This window comes from Enhydra lutris, unplaced genomic scaffold (assembly GCF_002288905.1).
Source record: "Enhydra lutris kenyoni isolate GAN:26980312 unplaced genomic scaffold, ASM228890v2 scaffoldscaffold40, whole genome shotgun sequence".
Taxonomy (NCBI): Eukaryota; Metazoa; Chordata; class Mammalia; order Carnivora; family Mustelidae; genus Enhydra; species Enhydra lutris.
Window position 1 is genome coordinate 19,085,391 of NW_019154124.1, and position 26,795 is coordinate 19,112,185.

A 26,795-nucleotide genomic window follows, 5' to 3' on the forward strand; every position below is an offset into this window, starting at 1 on the left:
CCCCAGCTTCCTCGTATCAGAAAATATGCTCCAGAAGATTTACCTGTCCTTTTATATTCTGAGTAAGATCCTGATCTGAACTTTTGAGATGAAGACAATAATTTTATGGTTGGCTATAGTGGACAAGTAAGTTGTGGTGAGTTGAAAACTAAGTAGACTTAGTTTTACAGTGAGAACATTCCGGGAGGAAAAAAGAAAGTTAAGAAAAGTAGGCTCGTTTAAATTTTTAGAATTATTTCTAAACCTATTGATTCAGTAAAAATTTGAGTACCCAAACTAGTTTGAATTCTAGAGACTGACTATTGGAAGAAGAAATGATGCTTCAGGAACTTCTTTCCATCTCTTAAAGTTTTGTAACTTTTTTTTTTTTTTAATTTACTTGAGAGAGAGAGAGAGAGAGCACAAGTAGGGAGAGGGAGAAACAGACTCCCTGCCCAGCAAGGAGTCTGATGTGGGGCTCAATCCCTGAACCCTGGGATCATGATTTGAGCCGAAGGCAGACGCTTGATGACTGAGCCACTCAGGCGCTCAGGTGCTGCTTTAAGTCCTATAACTAAGTATAATGAATAATGTAAAATAATTGCTTTGTTTACATTGTAGAAATGTATCATAGGTCTTCTTAAAGGAGTAATGGCCCTCTAGGCAGTTATCTTTTATTCCTGTTAGATTACAAATTCCTTGTGAGTGAGAAACTGTCATTGTATCATCTGCAACACAGCATATGTGTTTACTTGGAAAAATAATCATTATAGCAAATAATAATATTTGAATTTTTCTTGTTTGTTAATATAATAAAAATTAAGAGTTTATTTTACTTTAAACAGAGGTGAAAGACTAAGGTCTTGGCTTTTTAAATGTCTTATTCAAGTATTTTTCTGATTGTTGGATTATGAAGTGATAATTTGTGTGCAGTAGTAAGTGTTTTGGTTTCTACCATGTGCTTGTCGTTATGCTAGATGTTATGAAGGTTACTACAGGCTAAAATACATATTCTCCCCTTCTGTATTCAAGAAGCTTCCTTCTTTGTGGGGAGCAAAAGTATTAAATAGTACAGAATAAGAGGTTTGAGAGAGGTTTTAATGGTAAGTTTAGAAGGAGAGGTATCCTATTTTGTACAGAACCTGTAAAAAGAAAACGGATGATATCATGAAATAAATTACTTTTAATTTATTAACCAGACAAATAAAAATATAATAATATAGCCACAATCATTATAGCCCTATTTTGGGGGACTTTTCCATTTTTACGAATTTTTTCCAAATTGCAGTTATCTCTAGGTGATCACAATTCAAGTCTTCATTCAGGAGTAGAAAAAAAAAAAAGAGTAGGTGTTAGAATAGGACAAAAGCAAAGAAGGGGCTACTAGTGGGACTACATTATTTTGTGAGTGATTTTGTGAAAATCACTCCATGGACTGTACGTTGCTGACCATTCTTGTACAGACTGAAAATACAGGTAGTTGGTAGAAGAAACTGAAGTCTCTTGCTATAAAAACAAACAAACAAGAAACCCAGATAGCCAAAGGAAACCCAGATAACCATACCATTAAAATTTTTTCTCAGATCTAGCCAATTTGTTACCTATGATTTTTGTGAAGATATTAAATTTCAAATATCCATCTCATCTAATTTTTACATGTTTAAACAAGGCCAGGACATTAGAGGAAATATACTAACAGTAGTGTAAATAATGTCAAAGGGCCAGAGACAATGGGAAAAGAGGTTTGTTTTTTAATCCATAGGAATAAACTAGAAAATCAGTATAGGTTTTAACCACTTACTACTCTAGGGATGGAGAACTCAGTACAACTCTTAGATACAATAATAGCAAAATACAGTTATATTTTCCTGTTGGTGTTACTTTTAGAAACCATAATAATGGCTGATACCATTTATTTTGTAGCTTTAACTATATGCCAGTCCCTGTCCCAATCATTTTACATAAGTCACATTTCATCACCGCTAAAGCTTTAAAAAATAGGCGGTATTCTTCCCATTTTAGGAATGAGAGAACTATATAAAACTCTAAGACCAAGTCTTCTGTCTCCAAAATCAGCCTTCTTTATGCTACAAGATAAAGTGGCATCCTATATTATTTATTTAAGAATTCAGGAAAGCGTGGAGCATACATGTTTAATATAATGTATGTAGTTATATATTAAGGAGCATACAGAGGGGCCTTTTTTTTGTTTTTTTATTTAATTATTTTTGTTAACATATAATCAATCCATTATTTACCCCACAGGTACAGGTCTGTGAATCATCAGGCTTACACATTTCACCAGAACTCACCATAGCACATACCCTCCCCAATGTCCATAACTCAGCCACCCTCTCCTTACCCCCCACCCCCTAGCAATCCTCAGTTTGTTTTGTGAGATTCACAGTCTCTTATGATTTGTCTTCCTCCTGATCCCATCTTGTTTCATTTTTTCCTTGCCTACCCCCCAGGCCTCCCACCCTGCCTCTCAAATTCTTCATATCAGAGAAATCATATGATAATTGTCTTTCTCTGATTGACTCATTTCACTCAGCATAATACCCAGAGAGGGGCCTTTTTAGAGAGTAGGACTGTCTACATCTCTTGCCAATCCCGGCCTTTCAGGTAAACCCAACTTTCTGTTTCTAATTCTTATTTTTAGACTCCTGAATGTAGCAGGAGATGATTACATGTTGTTTCTGATTGGCTCTATACAAATTCCATGTTTTTCAGCTTTACTTAGCCCTCAGTGGCTCTTAGTAGCACTTTTACTTGTCTGATATCATCTGTTGTATCTTCTGTAACCCTGGCTTGAAGTGTTCTTCATTCTTATGAAGCTCCTAGCCCTATCCTACTCTTCTTCATTCTTTTTTTTTTTTTTTTTTAAAGATTTTATTTATTTATTTGTCAGAGAGAGAGAGGGAGAGAGAGCAAGCACAGGCAGACAGAATGGCAGGCACAGGCAGAGGAAGAAGCAGGCTCCCTGATGAGCAAGGAGCCCGATGTGGGACTCGATCCCAGGACGCTGGGATCATGACCTGAGCCGAAGGCAGCTGCTTAACCAACTGAGCCACCCAGGTGTCCCTACTCTTCTTCATTCTTAACAGACTATCTCTTACTCGTCAAGCAAATGGAGATATTTTTATCTCCCCCTCCCCCCTTTTTTTTTTTTTTAAAGATTCTATTTATTTGACAGACAGACATCACAAGTAGGCAGAGAGGCAGGCAGAGAGGGGGTGGGAAGCAGGCTCCTTGCTGAGCAGAGAGCCTGATGTGGGGCTGGATCCCAGGACCCAGGACCCAGGACCCTGGACCCTGGACCCTGGGAATCATGACCTGAAGGCAGAGGCTTTAACCCACTGAGCCACCCAGGTGCCCCTTCCCTTTTTTTTTTTTTTTTGATCTTCTTAAACTCTTACTTACATTTACACTCCTCAATTCCCAACCTTCCTTTGTCCAAATCGATCAGTCCTTTGAGAATTGTCAAGTTTCTGGAACCATATGTTTGCTTGAACCTACGAGTTACAGAAAGTCTTCCTTCTTCCTGAATTTATACCTTCCATAGAATTTATCTTTACTTCTATGGCTTTGTTGCATTCTGCTGACTTCTAGGTAAAAATAGGTTCTACTGCTTTCATGAAGTCCTTCAGGAAGAAAACTTATTTTCATATTCCTCACTACCTAATATTTAATATATTAAGTTTTAATTGAATAAGTAATCTTGATAAAACTTGAGCTATAATAATGCAATAACAATGTTTTAATAATAGAAATCTTGAAAAAAATCTATAAACAAATTTATAGATTTATTGGAGCGTAATGGAAACAGAAACATCAAAGAAAATGATTTTCTCAACTTTTGAGTACCTTTATAATTATTAATCAGACATTAAATGGAATATGTTTATGTTGTAGGAGGAAGGAAGACTTGAAGGTATAGAAAAGAGTGTCAAGCATATTCTGATCGTATTGTCACATTTTTGTTGATTGAATTCTTAGAAACACCATATCATTATAATGTGGTTATATGACACTACTCTGGGTTATAAAATGAGAGCATTTAACTTTTCAAGGCACATTCCATCAGACAGGAAGGAGAATCAACATTTAGTTTCTGTGTTATTCTGTGACTATCACAAAAATAATTACTAATGAGGACTTGAAAAAGAGATGTTAGTTTATGTCATATTGGACTCACCATAGGCCTCATCCCTTAAAAAATGCATTTAAGTAGTTATTTCAAATGAACTTATATCAGGAAACAAAATAGGTCATTTTATAGTTAAAAATGTTTTTGTTTTGTTACAGGCAGCTGTTAAATCTAAGAAAGCTACAGATACCTATAAACTTTATGTGGAGAAGTATGCATTAGCAAAAGCTGATTTTGAACAGAAAATGACAGAAACAGCTCAGGTTGGTATTTTTAAGCTTTAAATCTAAAACAGGGTATTTGTTTTACTGATAGAAATAATATAATTCTTGTGTCATATAATTTTTTAGTATTAGAAATGTTGAAATGCACAATGTGTGTGTTTTATTAGTGCTATTTTAAAGATACACGTCTTGTTTTGGCAATGAGGACCATATGTAATAACTATCACATTATGAGAGATTATTTAAGTGTATCAGAAGAGGCTGCTTAAAGAGAATGGGGGAAAGTGAGGATATTGATAGATGATGAAGACAGGTGATTATTAGTTAGCCTTATGTATGAATTGTAAAATTGACTTCTGCTTGAGAAGAAAATTACAAATGATTCACTGCTGTGAATATAGCCATTAACAAAAAGTCAAGAATCCCTGCTCTCATAGAACTTCCATTTTAGTTAGGGAGGACAGACAATAAAAAAAGTCTGTCTCAAAAAAAAAAAAAAAAGTCTGTCTCCCATAAGCTTGGGATAATTTATAGCCCATTTGATATTCTTCGAGCCTTAATTAAAGGCCTAGGTTTAAGATGGATGCCTTTTATGAATCATACCTAAAACTCACACCCCCACCCTCTTGTACCTTTTTCTTGTTTTGTTTTTCTCCTTAGCACCTGTTATTTAATATGCCATGAATTTTATTTATCTGTCAGGGTAGGCTGGGTATACTGAGGTGACGAAGAAACCCTCATATCTCAGTGGCTTACAAGAGCAAGGGTTATGTTCTTATCATCATGGGCTGGCTGGAGTTGTTCTTCATCTTCTGTAATCTGTTGAGGCTGGTGAAGGAAGCTCTTTTTAGAACATTATTCTTAGTCATCATATTTGAATGTAGTAAAGCGCACTGGTTCTTCTACCCGTATTTTTTTTTATTTTTTGTCTTCCTTCATTAAAATGTAAGTTCTATCAAAACAGGAATTGATTTATTATTTCCTCACCACTTTTTAAAATAGCTCCCAGCGCATGGTAGGCATTCAATAAGTGTGAAGAAGGACTTCATGAAGCTGCCTTTTTGGATTCTAGGGAGTCTTCCTGCTTAGAGTGATGAATGATGCACATCTCAGAAATCAAAATCCTTTCATGCTTGTTTGCAGGCATATATGCTTCCGTCTTTACTTGCCATGTTTGCAGGCACTGTGCTAGTTGCTGGGTATATACAGTATATGTGTAAATAGAACAAATATCTCCCTGCTCTAGGTGGAGTATACAATATAGAGGAGGGAGGCAAACATTAAATACATGATTAAATATGAAGTTATGAATTATTAAACCTGTTACAAGGGAAAAGAAGGATTATATGAGATAGAATAATAGGAGCAACCTAATTTGATTTGGATTTGGTAGTTAGGAAAGGCTTTTTTGGAAAAGTGGGATTTAAAACTGAGAGAATGAGTGAATGAGTGAATTCTATACTGAAGAATGAGTAAAGAGACACATTCTAGGGCAGGAGTGTTCCAGGTATTGAGGACCCATGAATATAAGACCCAGACGTATGAAAGAGCTGTCACATTGTAGAAAGCAAATAGTGCTTCATGAAAGTGTGAAGAGAGATAGTGGTAAGAAGTGAGGTTAAAGAGATAGGCAAGGACAAGGCTGTAGTGAGGGTTTAGGTTTTCTTAAGAGCAGTTGGTAGAGGGTTCCCCTTCTCCACATTCTTGCCAACATTTGTTGTTTTCTGTCTTGTTAATTTTTGCCATTCTAATTGGTGTAAGGTGGTATCTCATAATGATTTTGATTTGTATTTCCCTGATGGCATGTGATATTCGACATTTTTTCATGTGTCCAAATCCCAAGAAGCTAGAAATAATCTCATACATTCTAAAAAGAAAGAAAAAGAACAGTGCATAAGTCAAATAAAGGAGAGAAAAATTAAAAAAAAAAAAGCACTTGGAGGACACTGAAAGATTATATGCAATGTGGGACTTGATCCTAGGATCATAACCTGAGCCAAAGGCAGATGCATAACTGAGCCATCCAGGTGTCCCCCTGATCTTCATTTTAAAAGATAATTCTGGCAGTTTTGTGGAGCATGGATTATTGTAGGGCCGAACGAGAATCAAGAGTCCAGTTTGGAAGGCGAGTAAAGTGGTCAGGTTAGGATGAGGGGCAGTGTGGTGGTTGGAAGAGAGAATTGAGTGTTTTTGGAGATGTCAAGGATTAGAGAATGGGGGAGTTCTTGGGGAAATCAGAATCTCTTCTGGATTTTGGCTTGTAAGTTTGTGTGGTTAGAAATGAAAGGGAAAGACTAGATGAAGAACTATTAGTTTGAGGAATTGGAAGAGGATCGGATGTTCAATTCTGAACATGTTAATTTTGAGCTGCCTGTACTTAAGTTGGAGACATCATGTGGGCTATTTTGGAAGAGCCAGAAAATCTGGGCTGAATGTAATTAATGTTCACAGTCCTTTGTTTACAGTTCTGAAATCCAGAATCTCTAAAAACCAAAAGTTTTTTTCTGAAATGAATTTGGCAGCAAAACTTGACCAGAACTGATGTAAGGCTATGTATTTATCCCACCTACATCAAATATACCTGTTTTCCTTTAGAAATATTAATGTGTTTGATAAACAGATGCCATTGTAGATCCTGCTTTCAGTATTGTGAAAGATATGGTAACAAAGCCACATTATCTTTATTTTAAAAATTCAAAATGTTTGAACTCTCAAACATCTCGTTCCAAAGTTTTGAATGAAAGATTATGAGCCTGTGTAAAATAAGGGCTTGTCAGTACTCAAAACCATAATGACATTATCTTTGAATAGAAGAAAGGACCAAGCTCTGAGAGACTCATCATTGACAGTTTGATTGAAGAAGGGATGCTGAAACCCAAGTAGGACAAGCCAGACAAGGAAGAAAACTGGGAAGAATAATGTCATGGCAGCTGGGAAATGATAATATTTCAAGAAGGGTTTAGTTAATTGTATTAAACGAGGTTCTAACTCTAGTGAAAGAAAAAAAAACTTCGATTTCTAAAGCAACCGACATTATTGTAGACTTAAGCAAGTGCTCTTTTGGCTTCTGAAATCTTAACACTTGTTTATAAGACAATTATTGGTTCATTAATTTGGCATCAACATGACTAGTTTCTGTCAGAAAATGTTTCCTTTCAGCTGTTTAATTTGGAAAAATTAGAATTTGCTGGAATCAGTTTTTTATTCATTTATAGTATTTTATAAAAGTGTTTTGAAAGAATTTTCAGCACTCATTTTTCCCTCTCATTTCTTTTATTTTTCATTATTTCCTCCCCCCCTGCAAATTGGCATTTTGTTTATTCTGCTACTTGCAAGATGAGGATATTAATATATTTGAGCAGATGTATAACCATGCTGCTTTTAAGTAAAGGTGATGGTATATACTGTGCTAATGTGTGTATGTTTGTCCTCTTTCAAGTTCCCTCTGTCTCTCTATCACACATGTACAATGACAAAACAGGCTATCATTTCTTAATAGGTAGTAGACTTTAAATTTTAATTTCAGTTAATTAGAAGTGAAAAGAATTCTTTTACATTTTCGTCTTTCTTTGTTCCAGGCCTAGCATGTTGACCTAATCCCAGTGGGACAGGGTATATCAGTGTAGTGAAAATCAGATTTGGGTGACAGGACCTGTATTTCTTTACTAGTGGAAAAAGAAATTGAGTGTGTGGGATGAAAGAGGTTAGGATTTATTTGGAATATTTGTGGTTTAATTATTTTCATTTGGGGTTAAGAAAAAGCATAATAAAAATTGTGAATTTTCTTTATGTGTATGTTTTCTACTATTAACATTTAATGACATTTAAAAACTGGAAAAATATGGAGATTTTGTTTAAACAGGTGGCTCGTTCAAGGAAGCTTTGAGATTTTGCTTAAACAACACCTTCAGATTAGGGAACTTCAGTATTAGGGTGCTTTTTAAAAAAATTTTTTAAATTAACATACAATGTATTATTTGTTTCAGGGGTACAAGTCTGTGAATCATCAGTTTTAAACAATTCACAGCACTCATCATAGCACATACCCTCCACAGTGTCCATCACCCACCCACCCCTTCCCTCCCTCCCCACTCCCCTCCAGCAACCCTCCTCCTGAGATTAAGAGTCTCTTATGGTTTGTCTCCCGTTATGTATTAGAGTGGCTGATAAAGTTGTACTTTTTCTTTCTTTTTTTTATTAACTTTTTTTTTTTAAGATTTTATTTATTCGACAGAGAGAGAGATCACAAGTAGGCAGAGAGGCAGGCAGAGAGAGAGAGAGAGGAGGGGAAGCAGGCTTCCTGCTGAGCAGAGAGCCCGATGTGGGGCTCGATCCCAGGACCCTGGGATCATGACCTGAGCCGAAGGCAGAGGCTTAACCTACTGAGCCACCCAGGCGCCCTGTAACTTTTTTTTTTTTTAATTTTTTAAATTAACATATAATGTATTATTAGCCTCAGGGGTACAGGTCTGTGAATCGCCAGCTTTACCCTTCACAGCACTCACTATAGCACATACCTTCCCCAGTGTCCATAACCTAGCCACCCCCACCAACCCTAGTTTGTTTTGTGAGATTAAGAGTCTCTTATGGTTTGTCTCCCTCCCGATCCCATCTTGTTTCATTTATTCCTTTCCTTACCCTCCTAATCCCCACGTTGCCTCTCATTTTGTACTTTTTATTTTTTATTTTTATTTATTTCTTTAAGAAAGAGAGTATGTGAATAGAGCAGGGGGACGGGTGTAGGGAGAGGGAGAAAGAGAATCCCAAGCAAACTTCCTGCTGAGCATGGAGCCCTTTGCCAGGCTTGACCTCACAACCCTGAGATCATGACCTGATCCAAAATCAGAAGTCAGATGCTTAACTGACTTGGCCATGCAGGCGTCCCCAAAATTGTACTTTTTAAAAAAATTAATGTAACAATACATATGAATACAGTATTAGGGTGCTTTTTAAAATTTTTTTAAAAATTAAGATATAATGTATTATTTGAAATTTCAAGGAAGAAAAGTCTGATTTGTTCAAGAAAGTTCATTTATTTATATCCAAATACTTGAGACTATAGTCCCATTGTTGAATTACTCTATGTTTAGTTCACTAATTCTGAGGAAACTGATATTTAGCAGATCCCCTACCCCCTCTAAAAACCCAGCACAGTTTCTAAATTGCATCTGAATCACGCTTTGAGTTTCTGTGTGGCTTCATGCTTCAAGATATTTTTAAATAATTAAGGCTATGTTTTAATCATTGGTTTTTGTTTTTTTTTTCAGATTTATTTATTTATTTGACAGAGAGAAACAATGAGAGAAAGAATACAAGCAGGGGAAGCGGGAGAGGGAGAAGCAGGCTTCCCGCCAAGCAGGGAACCTGATGTGGGGCTCAATGTGTGGCTCCATCCCAGGATGCTGGAATCATGACCTGAGCTGAAGGCAGATGCTTAAGGGCGGAGTCACCCAGGCGCCTTCAGTGTAGCTCTTTCAAAAGAGAATGAAGATGGCGCAGTTTTCTTGGGATTAGGGATTATCCATATGAAATTTGTGGCTGTTTGACTTAGCTTTTCTAGATTTGGATCTTACCTGTCAGTGAGAAAATATCTTGTTCATTAAATTGCAGAAATTTAAGCTGAGGGCGAATTTGTATAATATGAACATAAAATCATGCTTCTGCCAATACTCCTCACTTCTTAAGAGAGTAATTCAGAATCTTGAAATGCTGTTATTCTCATTGATTTGGTCAAAATTGGTCAAAGCAAGACATTTTAACCCCACCATTTCTCATGAATAAAATTGATTTAAGTTTTTGGACTATTGTTGCATTGTTGCCAGAACTATAATTTCACCATTACTGATTTTTTTTTAAAAAGTTCAGACCCTTTGTAAAAATACGAACATGATCATTTAGCTTTGTGATTTTCTCATCATGTGACGCATTGCTGAAGAAAATTGTGTATTAAATAGGGGGTAAGGGAACTTAATTTGATAATCTAGCCAGAAAAAATAACAAGACATTTAGTCCTATTCCTTAGAACTGATTTAATTTGGCAGGGAAAAAAAGGGTAATCAGGTTTGTGCACTTGAAATGACAAATCTGTTTTGTTTGAAAATAGCTAGTTCAGCATTTCCCAAGTCCTGTTTTGAGGAATATTATTGTTGTGTGAGATATTAATAGATACTCAGAGAAGAAGAAAAACAAAAAGGGCTGTGTGGTCAAATTTGGAAAACACTGGGTTAAGCAAAATGAAACATGTTTTATTTCAGTATTTCTCAGGCTTCTTAATTTGTGTATTAGAAGCCAAGTCTAGCAGTGGTTTTCTTCCTGGGGAATAAATATCAGAATGACCTGGGAATTTTTTCCAAACAACATTCTCATCTTTTTCCACCCTCATTCCCCAGGGAGTAGTAGAGAATCTATGCATTCTATGGTTTGAAAACATTTTCCAGGTGATTGGATATATCCCTACCTTCTGTTGAGAACTGTTGAGATGGAGTATACAGGCATTTCCATATTTCTTTGACCAGAGATTACCTCTTTGAAAGCTAGGTAATAACATTTCAAGGATTAGACACTTTGAGAGTCTTCGGGCTAGGTTATAAAGTCTTCAGAAGTAAGCAGTAGCTTTTGCTCTGCCAATTAACTGGTCTTCAGTTGGAAACACTTCTACCTTCGCTTTCATGAAACTTCTCATTTGGGTCTCCTTCCAGTTTTCTGACTGTGATTATAGATTTTAATTTGTGGTGTCTTCAAACTCTGAACAAGTTCAGAGAGACGGCATAGTGAGAAATGGCATAGGGAAAAGTTAATGTATTAAAAAGTTAAACGTTTCAGTATATTTATTGGACTCATTTGTCTAGAAGTATTGTTAAACATTACATAATAACATTAGTTCGCTAAATTTGGTTAGCTATATTGAGATGATTTAAAAGGTCTTTTGACTGCAAGTTCAAGCCCATGTTGGGGGCTTGAATAAATAATAATTTATAGTAAATAATAATAATTTTAAAGTTTAGATTTGATTTTAAATTTGAAATTAAAGTTTTAATTTCAGAGTGTATTTTTAATGTAGATATATAACTTTTCATATTTGTTACCCAGAAGTTTCAAGATATTGAAGAAGCTCATCTCATTCACATAAAGGAAATTATAGAATCCTTGTCAAATGCTATAAAGGAAATTCATTTGCAAATAGGCCAGGTAAGTTTTTCCTTTTGTTGAAATGACTCATGAAAATTTTATGTTCATTTATGACTGTTTAAAAATCTAAAACTCAGTATGATACTGGATTATTTCAGGTAAGAATGTGTATTTATAAGTATTAAATATAAACTGGATTTTTTGGGACCCCCCCACCAGGTGACTCAGTTAAGCATCTGCCTTCAGCTTAGGTCATGATCACATGGTCCTGGGATCAAGTCCTTCATTGCACTCCCTGCTCTAGGCAGTTTGCTTCTCCCTCTGCCTGACACTCCCCTTGCTTGTGTGCACGCTTGCGTGTGCTCTCTCTATCTGACAAATAAGATCTTAAAAAAAAAAATAAGCTGAATTTTTGATTGGCCAAGGATGATAACTCAAACCAATTGTTAAAATTAATGATAGCTCAGTCCTTTTACTTTAAAATTCTGGAGTTATCAATTTTTGGATTTTTTAAATAATTTTGCTCTAGAACAATAGTAAGTTACAGAACTTGGCCTTAAATGGGTACCTGGGTGACTCAGTTGCTTCAGTGTCTGACTTTAGCTCAGGTCATGATCTCAGAGTCCTGGATTGAGCCCTGTGTTGGGCTCCCCACTTGGCAGGGAGTCTGCCTCTCCTTCTCCTTCTGGAGCACACGATTCTTGAACTCAGGGCTGTGAGTTGGAGCCCCACTTTGGGTATAGGGATTACTTAAAAACAAAAATCTTTAAGAAAAAAAAATTTTTTTCCCAAAAATACAAAAGCAGTTTAATTATGACACCTTGGAGTATACTGAGGTAGAGTAGAGAAAGATGAGGTCTGTTATTTTTTTTATTTTTAAGGATTTAAATATTATTAGAGATCTATATAAGTTTTAACTTATCATAAGAATTATGTGTCTAAAACATTCAAAGATGAGGAAGGGAAACTTCCTTGACTTCTAAGGCTGTATCTTTAGAGCTTCATGTAAACAGTGGCTGATACCCGCAGGTCTACTAATGCTACAAGGTAAGAGATCATGTTAGGTAAATTAAAGTTCTCAAAGGTTTTGGGTCAAAAAAACCCCCACATGTTTTGGTATAATGAATTTTAATTGCTTTATGCAAGTTTTGTCTGAAATACAGTAAGAATTTTTGATGGAAAAAGAAAAAAATTACCTTTATTTCATTTTAATAGGTCCATGAAGAATTTATAAATAACATGGCTAACACTACAGTTGAAAGCTTGATTCAAAAGTTTGCTGAGTCAAAAGGCACTGGGAAGGAAAGACCTGGTAAGATGATGAACTCTGTTAAGGAGATGTATACAGATCTCTCTTCTAGCAACAAATATATTCGATTTTAAATTCCCAAGCTGCAAAATGGAGCTTGGGAGATACCTAAAAATCTATGTAAAATATCAAGTATTTACTTTGTGTCTGATATGTTAAATTAATATTTTTATTCTGGCCTTTAGTGGTTAATAATTTAATATTAAAGCAATTATAATCTTTAGTAAATTAATATGTTGTCATTTATTTGTATTTTTTAAAGACTTAGCAACAGAAGCCCAGTTTATTTTTTCATTTTAAAAAAATTTTAAATTAAAAAATTTTAATTGATTATAATTAATTTTAATTAATTTTTAATTAATTTTTTTTGAATTTATGGACATTGACACAGAATGTTATGTTAGTTTCACATGTGCAACATGGTAATTCACCTTCTCTGTGGGTTATGCTGTGCTCACCACAAGTGTGGGTACCATCTATCACCATACAACACTATTACAATGTCATTGTCTATATTCCCTATGAACAGAAGGCATTTTAGTAAGAGGAAGGTGGGAAAGAATATTGAGCCCTGAGAACATTGAGGCCAACAGAGAACCTTTCATAAAATTTAATAACTTGTAAAATTTCCTTATTGAAATATATATGCAACATATATGTGTTGAATATATAAGGTATATATTTGTTGCATACATATATTGAATATATATGTTGATTTTATTACATATATACTTGTCACATGTTAAAACATTCAAGACAGTGTTTCACATGCTGGAGATACACCATTGAACAAATGAGTACAGGAATCCTGGTTCCTGTTTTATGAACAAATAATTACAGTGTCCTGAATCTTACTTTTAATAAACATGTTATATCAGATGTACTAAGTAGCCCATTGTCTTGCCCTTCTCAGCATAGAGCTTCCAGATTTCTTGATTTTGTTTATTGGTTACTCTACCATGTTCTTGTAAGATAATTTGTTTCACTCTATAGGTAAAAATAATGCAGTCTAGTAAAGAAATTAAAATATGGTTTGGAATTCAGGAAAATGGTTAAGTGATTTGTCGGGAAGTCTGGGAGCCATTTTTCTTTAGTGCAGTTCCCAGAACTAAAGCTTGTAACCTAAATTTTCCTTACTTTTTCTTTTCAGATTTTATTAACTCTCAAATCATTGGTTCACTTGTGTTAGTATTTTCCCTTCAAATCTTCTTTTCGTGCTTTCTCTGCCTACCTAACCAGTTGTAGCAGCTTGTTTTCTGAATACTGGCATAGTAGAGATTTCTTCTCTAATCCATTTTACATGTTATACAGCACATTCGTATTTTGACTATACAATTATGAACTTACAATTGCACTAAAATCTTTTGACTTTTCGTTGTAGACAGTGAAATTTAGGCTCTGGATTTGGATGAAGCTTTTCAGGATCTGCTCTGACTAGTCTTTAGTCTTACTTTCTGTTATGACCCTTCACTGTAGCCAACTCGAACTGCTTGCTATTTCCTGTACATGTCCCCTTTCCCCCTTGGTATCTTAGTTGCCCTTATGTTCCTTTTCTAGGAAATGCTATATCCCATTTCTTTCCTGCTCTGTGTCTTCCCATTTATTTGTCAAGTAAATAAATTCTTAAATACCCAGGTCATTTGCTACTTCCTCTGTCAAAAGTGCCAGTGAACTTTAACTGTACTTTTTTCCCTTCCTTTTTTTGTTATTGGTGCTATCTACCTTAAATTTTAATAATTGTGCAGATGTAAAGAAAAGTTCTGTATTTGATTTCATCTGTTTATCTTCTTCATGGGTAAAGAGTACATTTTTGTTGAGTGAACTAACAAATGGACATAGAAATAATAAATAGAAATAGAAATACTATAGAAATAGTAAAGTTAGGATGTTAGGGAGGTTACGGTGTTTAGATTTGCTATTAGAAAATTCTTGGTGAGGAATAATAAATAATTATGGTTAAAGTTTGGTGAGACTTACTCTTTGCCATATAATGTGCCAACCACTTTGCAGCCAAACTTTGATCTTCAGGAACTGTTTGAAGTAGGTACTATTTTTTTTTTTAAAGATTTTATTCATTTATTTGATAGACAGAGATCACAAGTAGGCAGAGAGGCAGACAGAGAGAGAGAGAGGAGGAAGCAGGCTCCCCGCCGAGCAGAGAGCCCGATGCGGGTCTCGATCCCAGGACCCTGAGACCATGACCTGAACCGAAGGCAGAGGCTTCAACCCACTGAGCCACCCAGGCACCCCTGAAGTAGGTACTATTATTCTCATTTTAAAGATGAGGGAAATGTTGAGAGGTTAAATGATTTGCCTAAGTTAGTACATGGCAAAGCAGATAGTAAAATGCCAGGATTTTTGACCCCAGGTACTGTGCTTCAGAGAAACTAGAATAGAATGAAGTAAGTTTACATATATAAAGAGAATGAGGATGTTGAGATACATAACTACAGAAAAGTATGAAACCCTAAAATTCCTTATAAAGAAATTAAATTATGGGGCACCTGGGTGGCGCAGTTGGTTAAACATCTGACTCTTCATTTTGGGTCAGATCATGGTCTCAGAATTGTGAGAGCGAGCTCCGTGTCAGGCTTTGGAGCTTGCTTAGGATTCTGTCTCTCCCTCCACCCCTCACCCCCTGCGTGTGCACGCTCGCTCTCTCTTGCTCTCTCAAAAAACAAACAAAAAAACCCCATATATATATATATATATATATATATATATATATATATATATATATATATATATATATATATTATGAAGACATTAAGAGAGGTAAAAACAGTTGGAGAACAAATACGGTTTTTATATAAAGCATTTAGAAGTGCTGATAGATAAAAGCAGAGATGTATTGGCTGGTTAAAAGTGCCTCAGAACACTAAACAAGATCAGTAGATTGTATTGTCATTGGTATCCTGTTTGTGACATGATGTTTTCAAGTTTTGCAAAATGTTATCGCTGCAGGAAATTGGGCAAAGTATACAAGGAATCTCCCTGTATTTCTTTTTTTTACAACTGTATGTGAATCTATAATTATCCTAATAAAAATTACAGTTATTTTAGGGGCACGTGGGTGGCTCAGTTGGTTGTGTGTGATTTTGCCTTGGGTCATGATCTCATGGGTCGTGGGATTGATCCCCATGTCCCGCTCCGCGCTTAGCACAGAATTCGCCTCAGATTCTCTGCCTCTCCTTCTGTTCCTCCTTCAGCCTGTGCTCGCATGCATGCACTCTCTCTCTCTCTCTCTCAAATAAATAAAAATCTTTAAAAAATTCAGTTATTTTCTTATCTGTGGTATTGCTTAGCCCTGTAGTTTGTGGTCTGTTCTTTATCAGCAGTAAAATTTTTAAGCCTCGTTGCCCTCATCTGTAAAGTGGGGATAATAATAGTATTTCTCCATGGGGTTTTTCTGGGGGTTATATGAGATAATGTAATACTTATTGAATACTTGATAAATACTATGTTAAAAAAGTAATACGTTTCTGATAAATGGGTAGCTAATTATAGATACTGTTTCTTTTATAAATTTAGACATAGTGGCCTCAAGATATACTGTGACATGTAGAAAGTCCATATATCTAAATGACAAGGCCAGTAATGATGATGACATGAGCTTTCCTAGAATAATCACTAAGCCAAGAATTAGGTGACTGTTTGAGGGTGACTGTTGACACAGTGATTATAAATGACTGATTTAAAAAAAAAATGGTCCTAGAACTAACTTTAAAAAGAAAGTATGGTGTCAGAGTGGAGGGGATAGAATAAATATTACTTCTCTAGTTGGCTTGCTATGGGTGACTAGTTTAATAGCTCTTTCTTTGTATTTGTTCAGCTTATGGGCACCTGAACAAGTGAGTCTGGGGGCCTGTTTCAGTGATGAAAATTTTGTGTTTCTCAGAAGAATAATATACTCAAAAATTTGCATCTGATTACATGAAATTCATAGACTTAAAGGATTTTGTTTTGTGAGATGTATTCTTTCAGTTGTATATACTGCTGATTGCTGTTAATATTTTCTTTGTGTTGTTTTGTAAGGGCCCCCTCTGGTGGATGAATTGCTGCTTAAACGTTTTCATCCTGTGGGATTTATACTTTAAAAAGAAAACAAGTTCATTAAAAATTTATATATCTAAAAATTAACCTGTTTTCTTGTGTTGAAAATGACCATTTTTTCATCAGTCAGTTACCTGTTCAGAGATACAACCTTTAACTTTATGTCCAATTTTCTTATGCAAATCAAACACTTTGAGAGCATTAAATCTTTTTTTAATTCATTGAGACTGTTTTATACTACTTATTAAATGAAGTGCTTTTTTTGTCATTACTTTTTAAAAAATCAGGATGGGGGGGCGCCTGGGTGGCTCAGTGGGTTAAGCCGCTGAGGTCAGGTCATGATCTCAGGGTCCTGGGATCGAGTCCCGCATCGGGCTCTCTGCTCAGCAGGGAGCCTGCTTCCCTCTCTCTCTCTCTCTCTCTCTCTGCCTGCCTCTCTGTCTACTTGTGATCTCTCTCTGCCAAATAAATAAATAAAATCTTTAAAAAAAAATAAATAAATAAAAAAATAAAAAATCAGGATGGGGTGCCTGGGTGGCTTAGTCAGTTAAGTGTCTGACTCTTGGTTTCAGCCGGGTTATGATCTCTGAGTTGTGAGATTGAGCCCCGATGGGGCTCCATGCAGAGTCTGCTTGTCCCTCTTCCTCCCCCTGCCACTCATGTGCACATGGGCGCACACTCTCTCTCTCAAATAAAGAAAATCTTTAAAAAAATTTAAAAATTAAGATATAATTGACATATAGTATTATATTCATTTTAGATGTGCAATGTAATGATTTGATGTGTGTATATGAAAAATGATTAACAAAATAAGTTTAGGTAATGTACATCTCTATGCAGTTAGAGTTTTTTTTTCCTTGTGATGAGAACTTTTAAGAACTACTTTCCCAGTACCTTTCAAATGTGCAGTACAGTATTTAACTATAGTCACCATGCTATATATTATTACATCTCCAGGACTTACTTACCTTATAATAGAAGTTGGTACCTTTTAACCATCTTTAACCGTCTCACCCACCTCTCACCCCACAGCTCCCACTTTTGGGAACCACCAATCTGTGAACTAGATCTATGAGTTTGGTTTTATATTCCACATATAAATGAGATCATATAGTATTTTTTTCTGACTTATTTCACTTAGCATTATGTCCTCAAGGTCCATTCATATTATTGCATATGACAGGATTTCTTTCTTTTTTTAATAGCTGTGTAATACCCTTTGTATATATACAACACATTTCCTTTATCCAGTCAGTGGACACTTAGGTTGTAACCCTGACTTTGCTATTGTAAATAAGGCTGCAGTGAACATGGGAATATATATATTTTTTTGAGATAGTGATTTTGCATCCTTCAAATAAGTAGCTACAAGTGGAATTGCTGGATCATATGCTGGTTCTATTTTTATGTTTTCAAGGAGCCTCCGTATTACTTTTTAAGTACTGCCTAGCTCTTCTGGAATTAGAGTCAGTGTAAGTGGATTCTTTGAATATCGAAGTGCCTGTGGTCTGAAGGGTTATGAATAAACAGGTGTTTTATAACTGTGAATATCTTTCTGTACTCTAATGACATCCTAGTATGCCTATTCATTCTCATGTAGTTTAATTCCCAAAGGAGATTAAAACCATTTTTTTTGGAGTTTCCTGTTTTATAGTCATTCTGCTAATTTTGCTGTATGCTTTTTATAATTCATAAAAGTTAAGCAAGTTTCCATTTATAAGAAACAAAAAGATAAATAACCTAAAAAGTTGGTAAGCCAGTATATAATATGTTTAAATAAAAGACTTTGCTGAAAAACTTACCTGTATTTTCATTATATGATAATATAGGTTTATAGCTCTCATTTGAGGACTTCCAGGGATTATGCTGTGTTTAAAGATAAAAATATGAAAATCCTGAGAAAGGTACACATGAAAAACAATCAGCCACAAATGAAAAAGGAAAAATAAGATTCCTTTGGTTATACTGCCTAAATGAAATTGATTAGTTTAGATATTTGGAGAATTTAGCTTCTACACTATGTTTATTATTTTATATTTATTTTTAAAAAAGGTTTATTTATTTATTTATTTAAAGATTTTTATTTATTTATTTGACAGATGGAGATCACAAGCAGGCAGAGAAGCAGGCAGAGAAAGGAGGAAGCAGGCTCCCTGCCGAGCAGAGAGCCCGATGTGGGGCTCGATCCCAGACCCTGAGATCATGACCTGAGCTGAAGGCAGAGGCTTTAACCCACTGAGCCACCCAGGCGCCCCAAGATTTATTTATTTTAGAGAGAAAGCACATACGTGCAAATGAGTGAGCAGTGACGGGAGGAGCAAAGGGAGAAGGAGAGAGAATCTTAAGCAGACTCCCTGCTGAGGGTAGAGTTGCGGGGGGCGCTCTGTCCCAGGACCCTGAGATCATGACCTGAGCTGAACTCAAGAGTCAGCTGCTTGAGTGACTAAGCCACCCTGGCACCCCTATGTTTATTATTTTAAAGTATAGTGTAAAGCAAATAATTTTTAAAAAAATTTAAGGTCATCTTTCTAGAGCTCTCAAGGATTTGGAATAATGCCAAATGTACAACTAGAGCTTCCTACCACTCCCCCACCAAAGTTTTTTTTTTTTAAATCAGAGAAGCAAAAATGCTTGTATAGAATGTAAAATTAAAAATAGCTAAAAAGAGATAAGACCCACAGACCGCACCAGTTAGGCTGTGATTTCTTGAGTTTCCTATTTCATAGTTTGGGGGAATGACTTAGAGGAATCATCCTCTTTCATGATATGATTAGGGAAGAGGATAATGTAGATTAGCACAAATAGAAAGTAAAAGAGGAGAGCTCTCCAAAAAAGTAAACTAGAAAAAACTTCTGGAAAAAAAAAAACCCAACCAAAACAAAACAAAACAAAACAAAACCCCAACCCCCCCACCACAAAACCCCCAAAAACTTCTGTAAGGAAGTACACCTTTACCTGTTGTGTCTAGCCACTCAAGGCAGAGGCATAGAACTATGCCCTGTGGGATGTATATGGAACTTAATGATTTTCTTCTCTATCTTTTCAAGCAGGAATCAGCAAACTATGGCAATTGAGTTAAGTTTGGTGCTGCTTATTTTAGAGTTGGATTATAGCAGCTTGTAGAGGCTTACAAGCAAAGAATTGGTTTATGTTTTTAAATGATGGGGGGGATCAAAAGAGTATTTTTGTAATACACAAAAAGTAGAAAATTTAGATATCATTGTCCAGAAAAGTCGTTTTGAACAGTTGCACTTAAGTTTATGTATTGTCTGTGGCACCTTTTGTACTGTAACAGCAGAGGACAGTAGTTGTGAGAGATCTTACGGCCCGCAACATCTAAAATATTCACTCTTGGGGCGCCTGGGTGGCTCAGTGGGTTAAGCCTCTGCCTTCGGCTCAGGTCATGGTCTCAGGGTCCTGGGATCGAGCCCCACATCGGGCTCTCTGCTCAGCGGAGAGCCTGCTTCCCTTCCTCTCTCTCTGCCTGCCTCTCTGCCTACTTGTGATCTCTGTCTGTCAAATAACTAAATAAAATCTTAAAAAAAAAATTATTAAAAAAAAAATAAAAAAATAAAAAAAAAAATAAAATATTCACTCGTTGCAGAAAATATTTGCCCACTCCTGTGTTAGAAAATATACTTTCTATGTAGTATAGTAGTAGGTATGTCATACTGCATCAGAATTGTGTACCTCATAATAGTATATAATCTTTTTTCAAAAGCTGATCCTGCTTCTCTTTTTGGGTTCAGAAATGATTTATTCTGACACCTTGCAATTAACTCCATCTGCAGTCATATCACAGCATAGTAATTGATTCTTATAATAATCCTAAATTGTGAAGTGAAGAATAAAATATGAGCAGGCTTTGTTTAAGAAAAGCTTATTGCATTAATTTGAAGTAGCCACTAAAAATATTAAATGTATAAACTCTGGCCATAAAGTAGAAAGAAAAAAGTTAAGGTAAGCTGATGACAGTTTTTACATGTGCATAATAAGGGCAGAGTTTTAGTTCTTTTTGCAGTATGTAAAAGAAGCTAGCTTAAACCACGTTGAACTTAAAAGGAAATTTATTGCAAAGAAACTGAGGTATCCAAAATCAGGAATATAGCCAGGCTGCAGAAGGAAACCCAAACCTGTGGGAACACTATGTATCATTTTCCTTCATTCAGTCTCTTTATATCTACTGCTTTATTTTCTTCTTTGCACAATGGCTTTCTTTGTTTTTCCAGGCACGTGACAACTGGTGACCTGTCTGTAATTTCTAGGTACTTCTATTTATTCTTTAATTGCAGCCACAGCTCAGAATTAACCCAGGTTTTTGTCCCTTTACAGATTTCTGGGAGAAAGAATCTGGTCCAGGTAATCTTGGATCAGGTAATTTTTCTAACTTAGTTCTGACTAGGTCATGTGGTATAAACATGGCTTCTGCACCACTTGTGGGAAAGGGGGAAGTTCCCAGGAAAAAGAGATATAGTGAGCTGAGTAGAATCACCCAAGGTTTTATCAGTATCATTGAGAGTAAAAACATGACTCACTCTAGGAGGTATGTCAAATAGGGAGGTGGTGTCAGATTTTGGATATGTAGGAGATTATATTTCACTGTTTTGATTCTGTGTTTGGAGAACTAGGTGAAATTTTGAAAGTTTTACAGTGACTGCAATTTCCTAGTGAAAAACCTGTATTTTTCATTTAAGACCATGGTTCCTAAGTTTGCGTCATCACTGATTCTTGAGCCTTGGGAACATATAAGAATCAGTAATGGAAATTTTTTTCTTTCATTTTCCTTCCTTCGCTTTCTCTCTCTCTCTCTCCCTCTTGGCTTCTCCCCCATCTCTTTAAAAAAAAATGTACAGACAGTTCACTGCCCCAGAAATTCTGATTTCAGTGGTCTAGGGTGGATCCTTGATAACACTGTATAAATTTAAAACGCCTCGTCTGAGTCTAATGTGCCGCCATTGTTCAGAATCCACTGCATTTTATCACTGGATGCTCATTATAAGTGTAGAGTCTCAAAACCTACCCAGGCCTACTGAAAGAGGATCTGCATTTTATTTATTTAAAGAATCTGCATTTTAATGATATCCCCAAGCAGCTTATATGTAAAGTAAAATTGGAGAAGCACTGTCTAGAATTAGTGAATATCTGGCAGTGGACCCAAGGGCTCCCTTGGACTGTAGTTCTCAAAGTGTGATCCCAGGACCATCTGGGAGTTTGTTAAAAATGTACATTCTGTCACCTGGGAGTTTGTTAAAAATGTACATTCTGAACACCAACCTAGACTTTCTGAATAGGACACTGGGGAGGTTGGGGGCAGCAATTTGTGGTTTAATGAGCTCTCCGGATGATTCTTACACAGGGAGTATTGCATTAGGAGATTCAGGTAGGTATTGGGATTTGGAAACACTGGATTAAGAGAATTCTTTCTACAGGCCTTTTTTTTTTTTTTAAAGATTTTATTTATTTATTTGACAGAGAGAGAGAGATCATAAGTAGGCAGAGAGGCAGGCGGGGGGGTGGGGGGAGAAGCAGGCTCCCTGCTGAGCAGAGAGCCCGATGTGGTACTCAATCCCAGGATTCTGGGATCATGACCTGAGCCGAAGGCAGAGGCCCAATTCACTGAGCCACCCAGGTGCCCCTCTACAGGCCTTTTATTAAAATACTTCCTGAAGTGAAGAAGCATTGATGTTGCAACTTAACTTTCAAATGATTTAACAAGCTAAAAAAGGGAGGAGGGACCCTCTCTGTGTGTATAGGTGCTTGTAGAGAAAAGGAAAGCACATATGGCAAAAGGTCATTTTCTGCCATTGCATTTATAGAAATGGTATAATCTAGGAGTACCTGGGTGGCTCAGTCACTTAAGCATCCCACTCTTGTTGATTTCGGTTGGGGTCATGAATCTTGGGGTCATGGGATCTAGCCCTGTGTTGAGCTCTGTGCTTAGTGGGTAGTCTGCTTGGGATTCTCTCCCTCTTCCTCTGTCTCTCCCTTAGCTCATGCTCTCAATCTCTTTCTCTCTCTCTCTCTTTTTTTTTTTTTTTTTTAAAAAGGCACAATCTAGGTTCAAGTAGAGTAACTAGTTTAAGGTAAATAGCCAGCAGGCAGGTGGCAAAATGAGAACTTGAGTGTCCATGCCCTTTGTACATCACCAGAAGCTGGAGTTTGATGTTTTTCATGTTAGCTTGCCTGAGTTCACCATCCCAGGCATCTAGGAATGTGGCTGTGTTGCATTCTACAGGCCCAGGAGTGAGCTTGAACATTTAGTCATTGACTTCCGTTGTCATGACTAACTGCCCCCTACCTCCCTCCCACTCTACAGTGTCATAGTTCCCTCCTCAGCCCCTATTATCATCATTCCTACTATTAGACTTGGAATCTGGGCATGTTCATATATTTTATTTTGGCTTCTAATAGAACCAAGTGTTCTATGGTTTGAGTTGGGCATATGCAGAAATATGATTGATTTGTGTAGCCCAGACTTACTGTTTCAGTTTTCAGGCCAGTTATTAACTAGACAGAATTGCAAATTTGCCCTGTTGGTAGCCTGAGATTTAGAATTAGTTTCAAAACAATGGGAACTAGTAAGTATTTTACTTTTTAAAATACTTTACCTCATCCACAAAATGTTTCTGTTGATTAAAGATTGCTATTAAATTGTCTTTCCTACTGTAACATTTCTTAAAAGTTCTGATCCATATTAGAATTGGATGAATTCTTTAGGTTGTTGACTTTCTCTTTTTTTTCTTTGTAGCAATAATTTATTCCTACCTGATGATTAAAGAAAAATCCTCTGTAAGAATTGTTTTACTTTATTGTTGACCTCGTGGAGGTCTGCCTTTAATTGAACTCATGATGGCATTTTTATATAATGTGTAAAAGAGCATCAGGAGACAGAGCTAACGTGGTCTTACTTGCTTTTATACAAATTAAATTGCCCTTGTGGCCCAGCATAAAATCAAAGCACTAAGAGCAGTTATTTATTTTGACAACAGAATTAATTGAGCCTAAAACAGTTGAAATTCCAGTTGTAGCAAACTGTTCTTTCTGGGTCTCACTCTGGCTTTGGGACTGTCAAAAAAAGTAACTTGTCTTATGATTAAATAGCAGAATGATGGGCAGTGGACTGCATTTGAGGGAGATGCTGAATAAACTTTCTACTTGTGAAACATTTCAGAAGTGACATGCTACAAGGGGGGTAAGAATGTGCATTGCTATCCAGCTGAGCTGTCAGCTGGCACAGAGCCAGGCACGCAAAGCTTTGCCATGTGAAGCGGCATGTAGAGCATATGCCATTTGATAAAATCTTTTTCATGCATGAGTTAATTTTTTTAAAGGTATTTTTAGTTATATTATACCAGAAACCTTCATATTTTTGTCTTTAATAGAAAAACTTATGTGCTGAAGGTACTCATTTTAAAACTTTTATATGTATTTTACAATTTGAAAGGATGTGGCATCTTATATTTCACAAATGTTTGTCATTTTGAATAGTTTATTTTTATTGGGCATTTCCCTATTCCAATTCCAAATGGATTTTAAGAGGATGTTTAGAAAAGATAAAGGAAAAGCAATCGACATATATCTGGTATAGGCAAAAGGTTTTATGAGGAAAAAAACATAGAATTTTGTTGGAGGAAATTTTGGTAGAGTTAAGGGATGCCTTTGCTATTTTCATATATATGAAAACATCCAAAAATCTTAAAAGAATGTATATCATATTTGCTAAAATGATGTTATAAAAGTCTTTCTAGATGTTCTGTTTTAAAATATTTGTAAATAATGCAATTTGTTTGGCATTGGTCTTTTGTTTTGTTTTTCCTCTCTAGAATAAGCCCATGGTTTGAGTATTCAAGATTCTGTAAATAATTACTGGTCACAGATTATGCGATGTGTAGTTGTAGGAGCTCCCAGATTATTTGATAGGTGGTTATAGTCTCTTAAGGTTTATTAGTAAGTGATAAAGCTAATAATAAATAATAAACTGTTGGTAATTTAGGAAGAGATTTTTCATTCTTTATAATTTTTACATCTCCTAGTTGCTAATTATCGGATGGACATACTACAGTTCTTTGCCTTTATTGATCTTTCAGTTTCATCTCTTTGTAAACTGTTAACTTAAGCCTCTAATGGATTTTAACAACAAGCTCATTTAATGAATCTTAGCTTCCAGATTTGCAGAGTGGACTTGAAGTCTTTAAATTTTTAATTAGGCCATGTTCTGGTTCCAAGGTTTTTTGGATGAAAGTAGTGAATGTATTGTTTCTTTTTTTAGTCACATGATATATATCATAAGAATACTGTAGTAAGAAAAGTATTGCTAATTAATTAATTAGGACCTTGTTTATCAACTCTCTTTTATGAGTTTTTTTTAATAAAGTTATTTTGCTTATCCCTAAATGTTAATGTATTCTGTTTGAATAGAAACCAGAACTGAAGGAGTAGATCTTAGATTTGGTCAAGAAGAAGGACATTTTAGCCAGTATTTTTAGGTGTTCTACTTGTAGAGAAATTTTTCTTGTTAATCAGTGGCTTTCTTTTGCAATGGAATCATCATTGAGAACTCTGATTATGAACTTAAATATAGGTACAGTTAAGCTTAACATCTCAGAAGAACCAATAACGAAATCTTATATTTTCCACTTTTCAAGCTCTGTTTTTAAATTTTTTGAAATAATATATTGAATCTATTACTGCTAATAAGTTATTTCAGAAAAATACTGGACTTGCATAAATTTAAGTATTAAAAAATAGTTTAACAGAATGATAGTTTAACAGTTTAACAGAAGATAATTTTTTAGTCTGATACTTAGCTTTGGGGTGTTTCAGTAGAATAGTGATTCATGCTTTTTGCTAACTTTCTTACTACCTAAATAATTTAGTATTCCATGTAAATGAAATATACCATCCCATGGGACTTAAGGCTTGTCTCAGCAGATCTGTTATTTTAGGGCTATTTTGTTTTTTAGCTGATTTCTATTTTATCATCTTCTTCCCCTCTGTAGTCTATCCCTCATACCAGTGCTAAATTAATTTTCTTGTAAGCCACTTTGTAGGGTCATGTGTGGATCACCTCACGTGAAAACTCTTCCATTACCTGCAGACTACAAGTGCACATTCCTTGATGGACTTTACAGTTAGAGCCTCACCATTTAGCTGCTATGTAATTGGTGCATTTATTTGTTCAGCATATATTTGTTAAAGACCTATATTTGCCACTTCACAGCAGTCTACTAGACAAACAAATTCCCAAGCTTTAGATTCTAGTAGTATTTACTATGTTGGTCCCCCTGTCCTTCCCATGAATACAACCAAGGATCCAGCAACTGCCTTTTATTATGCTTGTTTTCTCTCAAGTATCCTGCAAGCTTCTTGAAAGCAGGAACTACAGATTAGGTTTGTGTCTTCAGTTCCATGGTATCTTATATAAAAGGTTTTCAGTAAATTGTGGTCATAATAATAGGCTCGTTTCCATTTTTGTCACTGTTAGGATTATTTGAATTTTAAAATTATTATTTATATTATAATTAACACTATCAGATAACACTAGAGCACATGTCAGGTCAGTTAAAAAGCTGTGATGGCATCTGATCTGAATGTTTCTATCAGCTTGCCTTTTTTTTTTTTTTTTTTTAACTTGCCATTGTTCATCTGTTTTTTGTTTGTTTGTTTAGGCCTTATTGAATTTGAAGAATGTGACCCTGCTAGTGCAGTTGAAGGTAAGTTGGCTACTTGTAATAGTGGTAACTACCTAATATCTTCTGTTATTGAATAAATAAAGAGTGGCTATTATCCATTGGTGTTAGCCTGTCGGTGGTGTGAGTGATATAGAAAATCTGAATGTGGTTTGAAGACCTATAGATACTGTTCTTCACTTAATAAGCAGTAGGTTTGCCCAAAGGAATAATGAGTGTGTTAGTGTATATATCTTAAAAGATGAAATATAACATGTATTTAT

General features: G+C 35.6%; 1 protein-coding gene across 1 annotated transcript in view; it reads left to right on the forward strand.

The window, feature by feature from the left end:
* The window catches only part of LOC111155262 (FCH domain only 2), a 114,148-nt gene that overhangs the window by 27,192 nt on the left and 60,161 nt on the right, over positions 1 to 26,795 (forward strand). The window contains exons 5-8 of the mRNA XM_022515374.1: positions 4,288 to 4,392; positions 11,443 to 11,541; positions 12,697 to 12,793; positions 26,512 to 26,556. Of these exons, the coding sequence (XP_022371082.1) occupies positions 4,288 to 4,392; positions 11,443 to 11,541; positions 12,697 to 12,793; positions 26,512 to 26,556 (346 nt within the window). The remainder of the gene's footprint in view (positions 1 to 4,287; positions 4,393 to 11,442; positions 11,542 to 12,696; positions 12,794 to 26,511; positions 26,557 to 26,795) is intronic.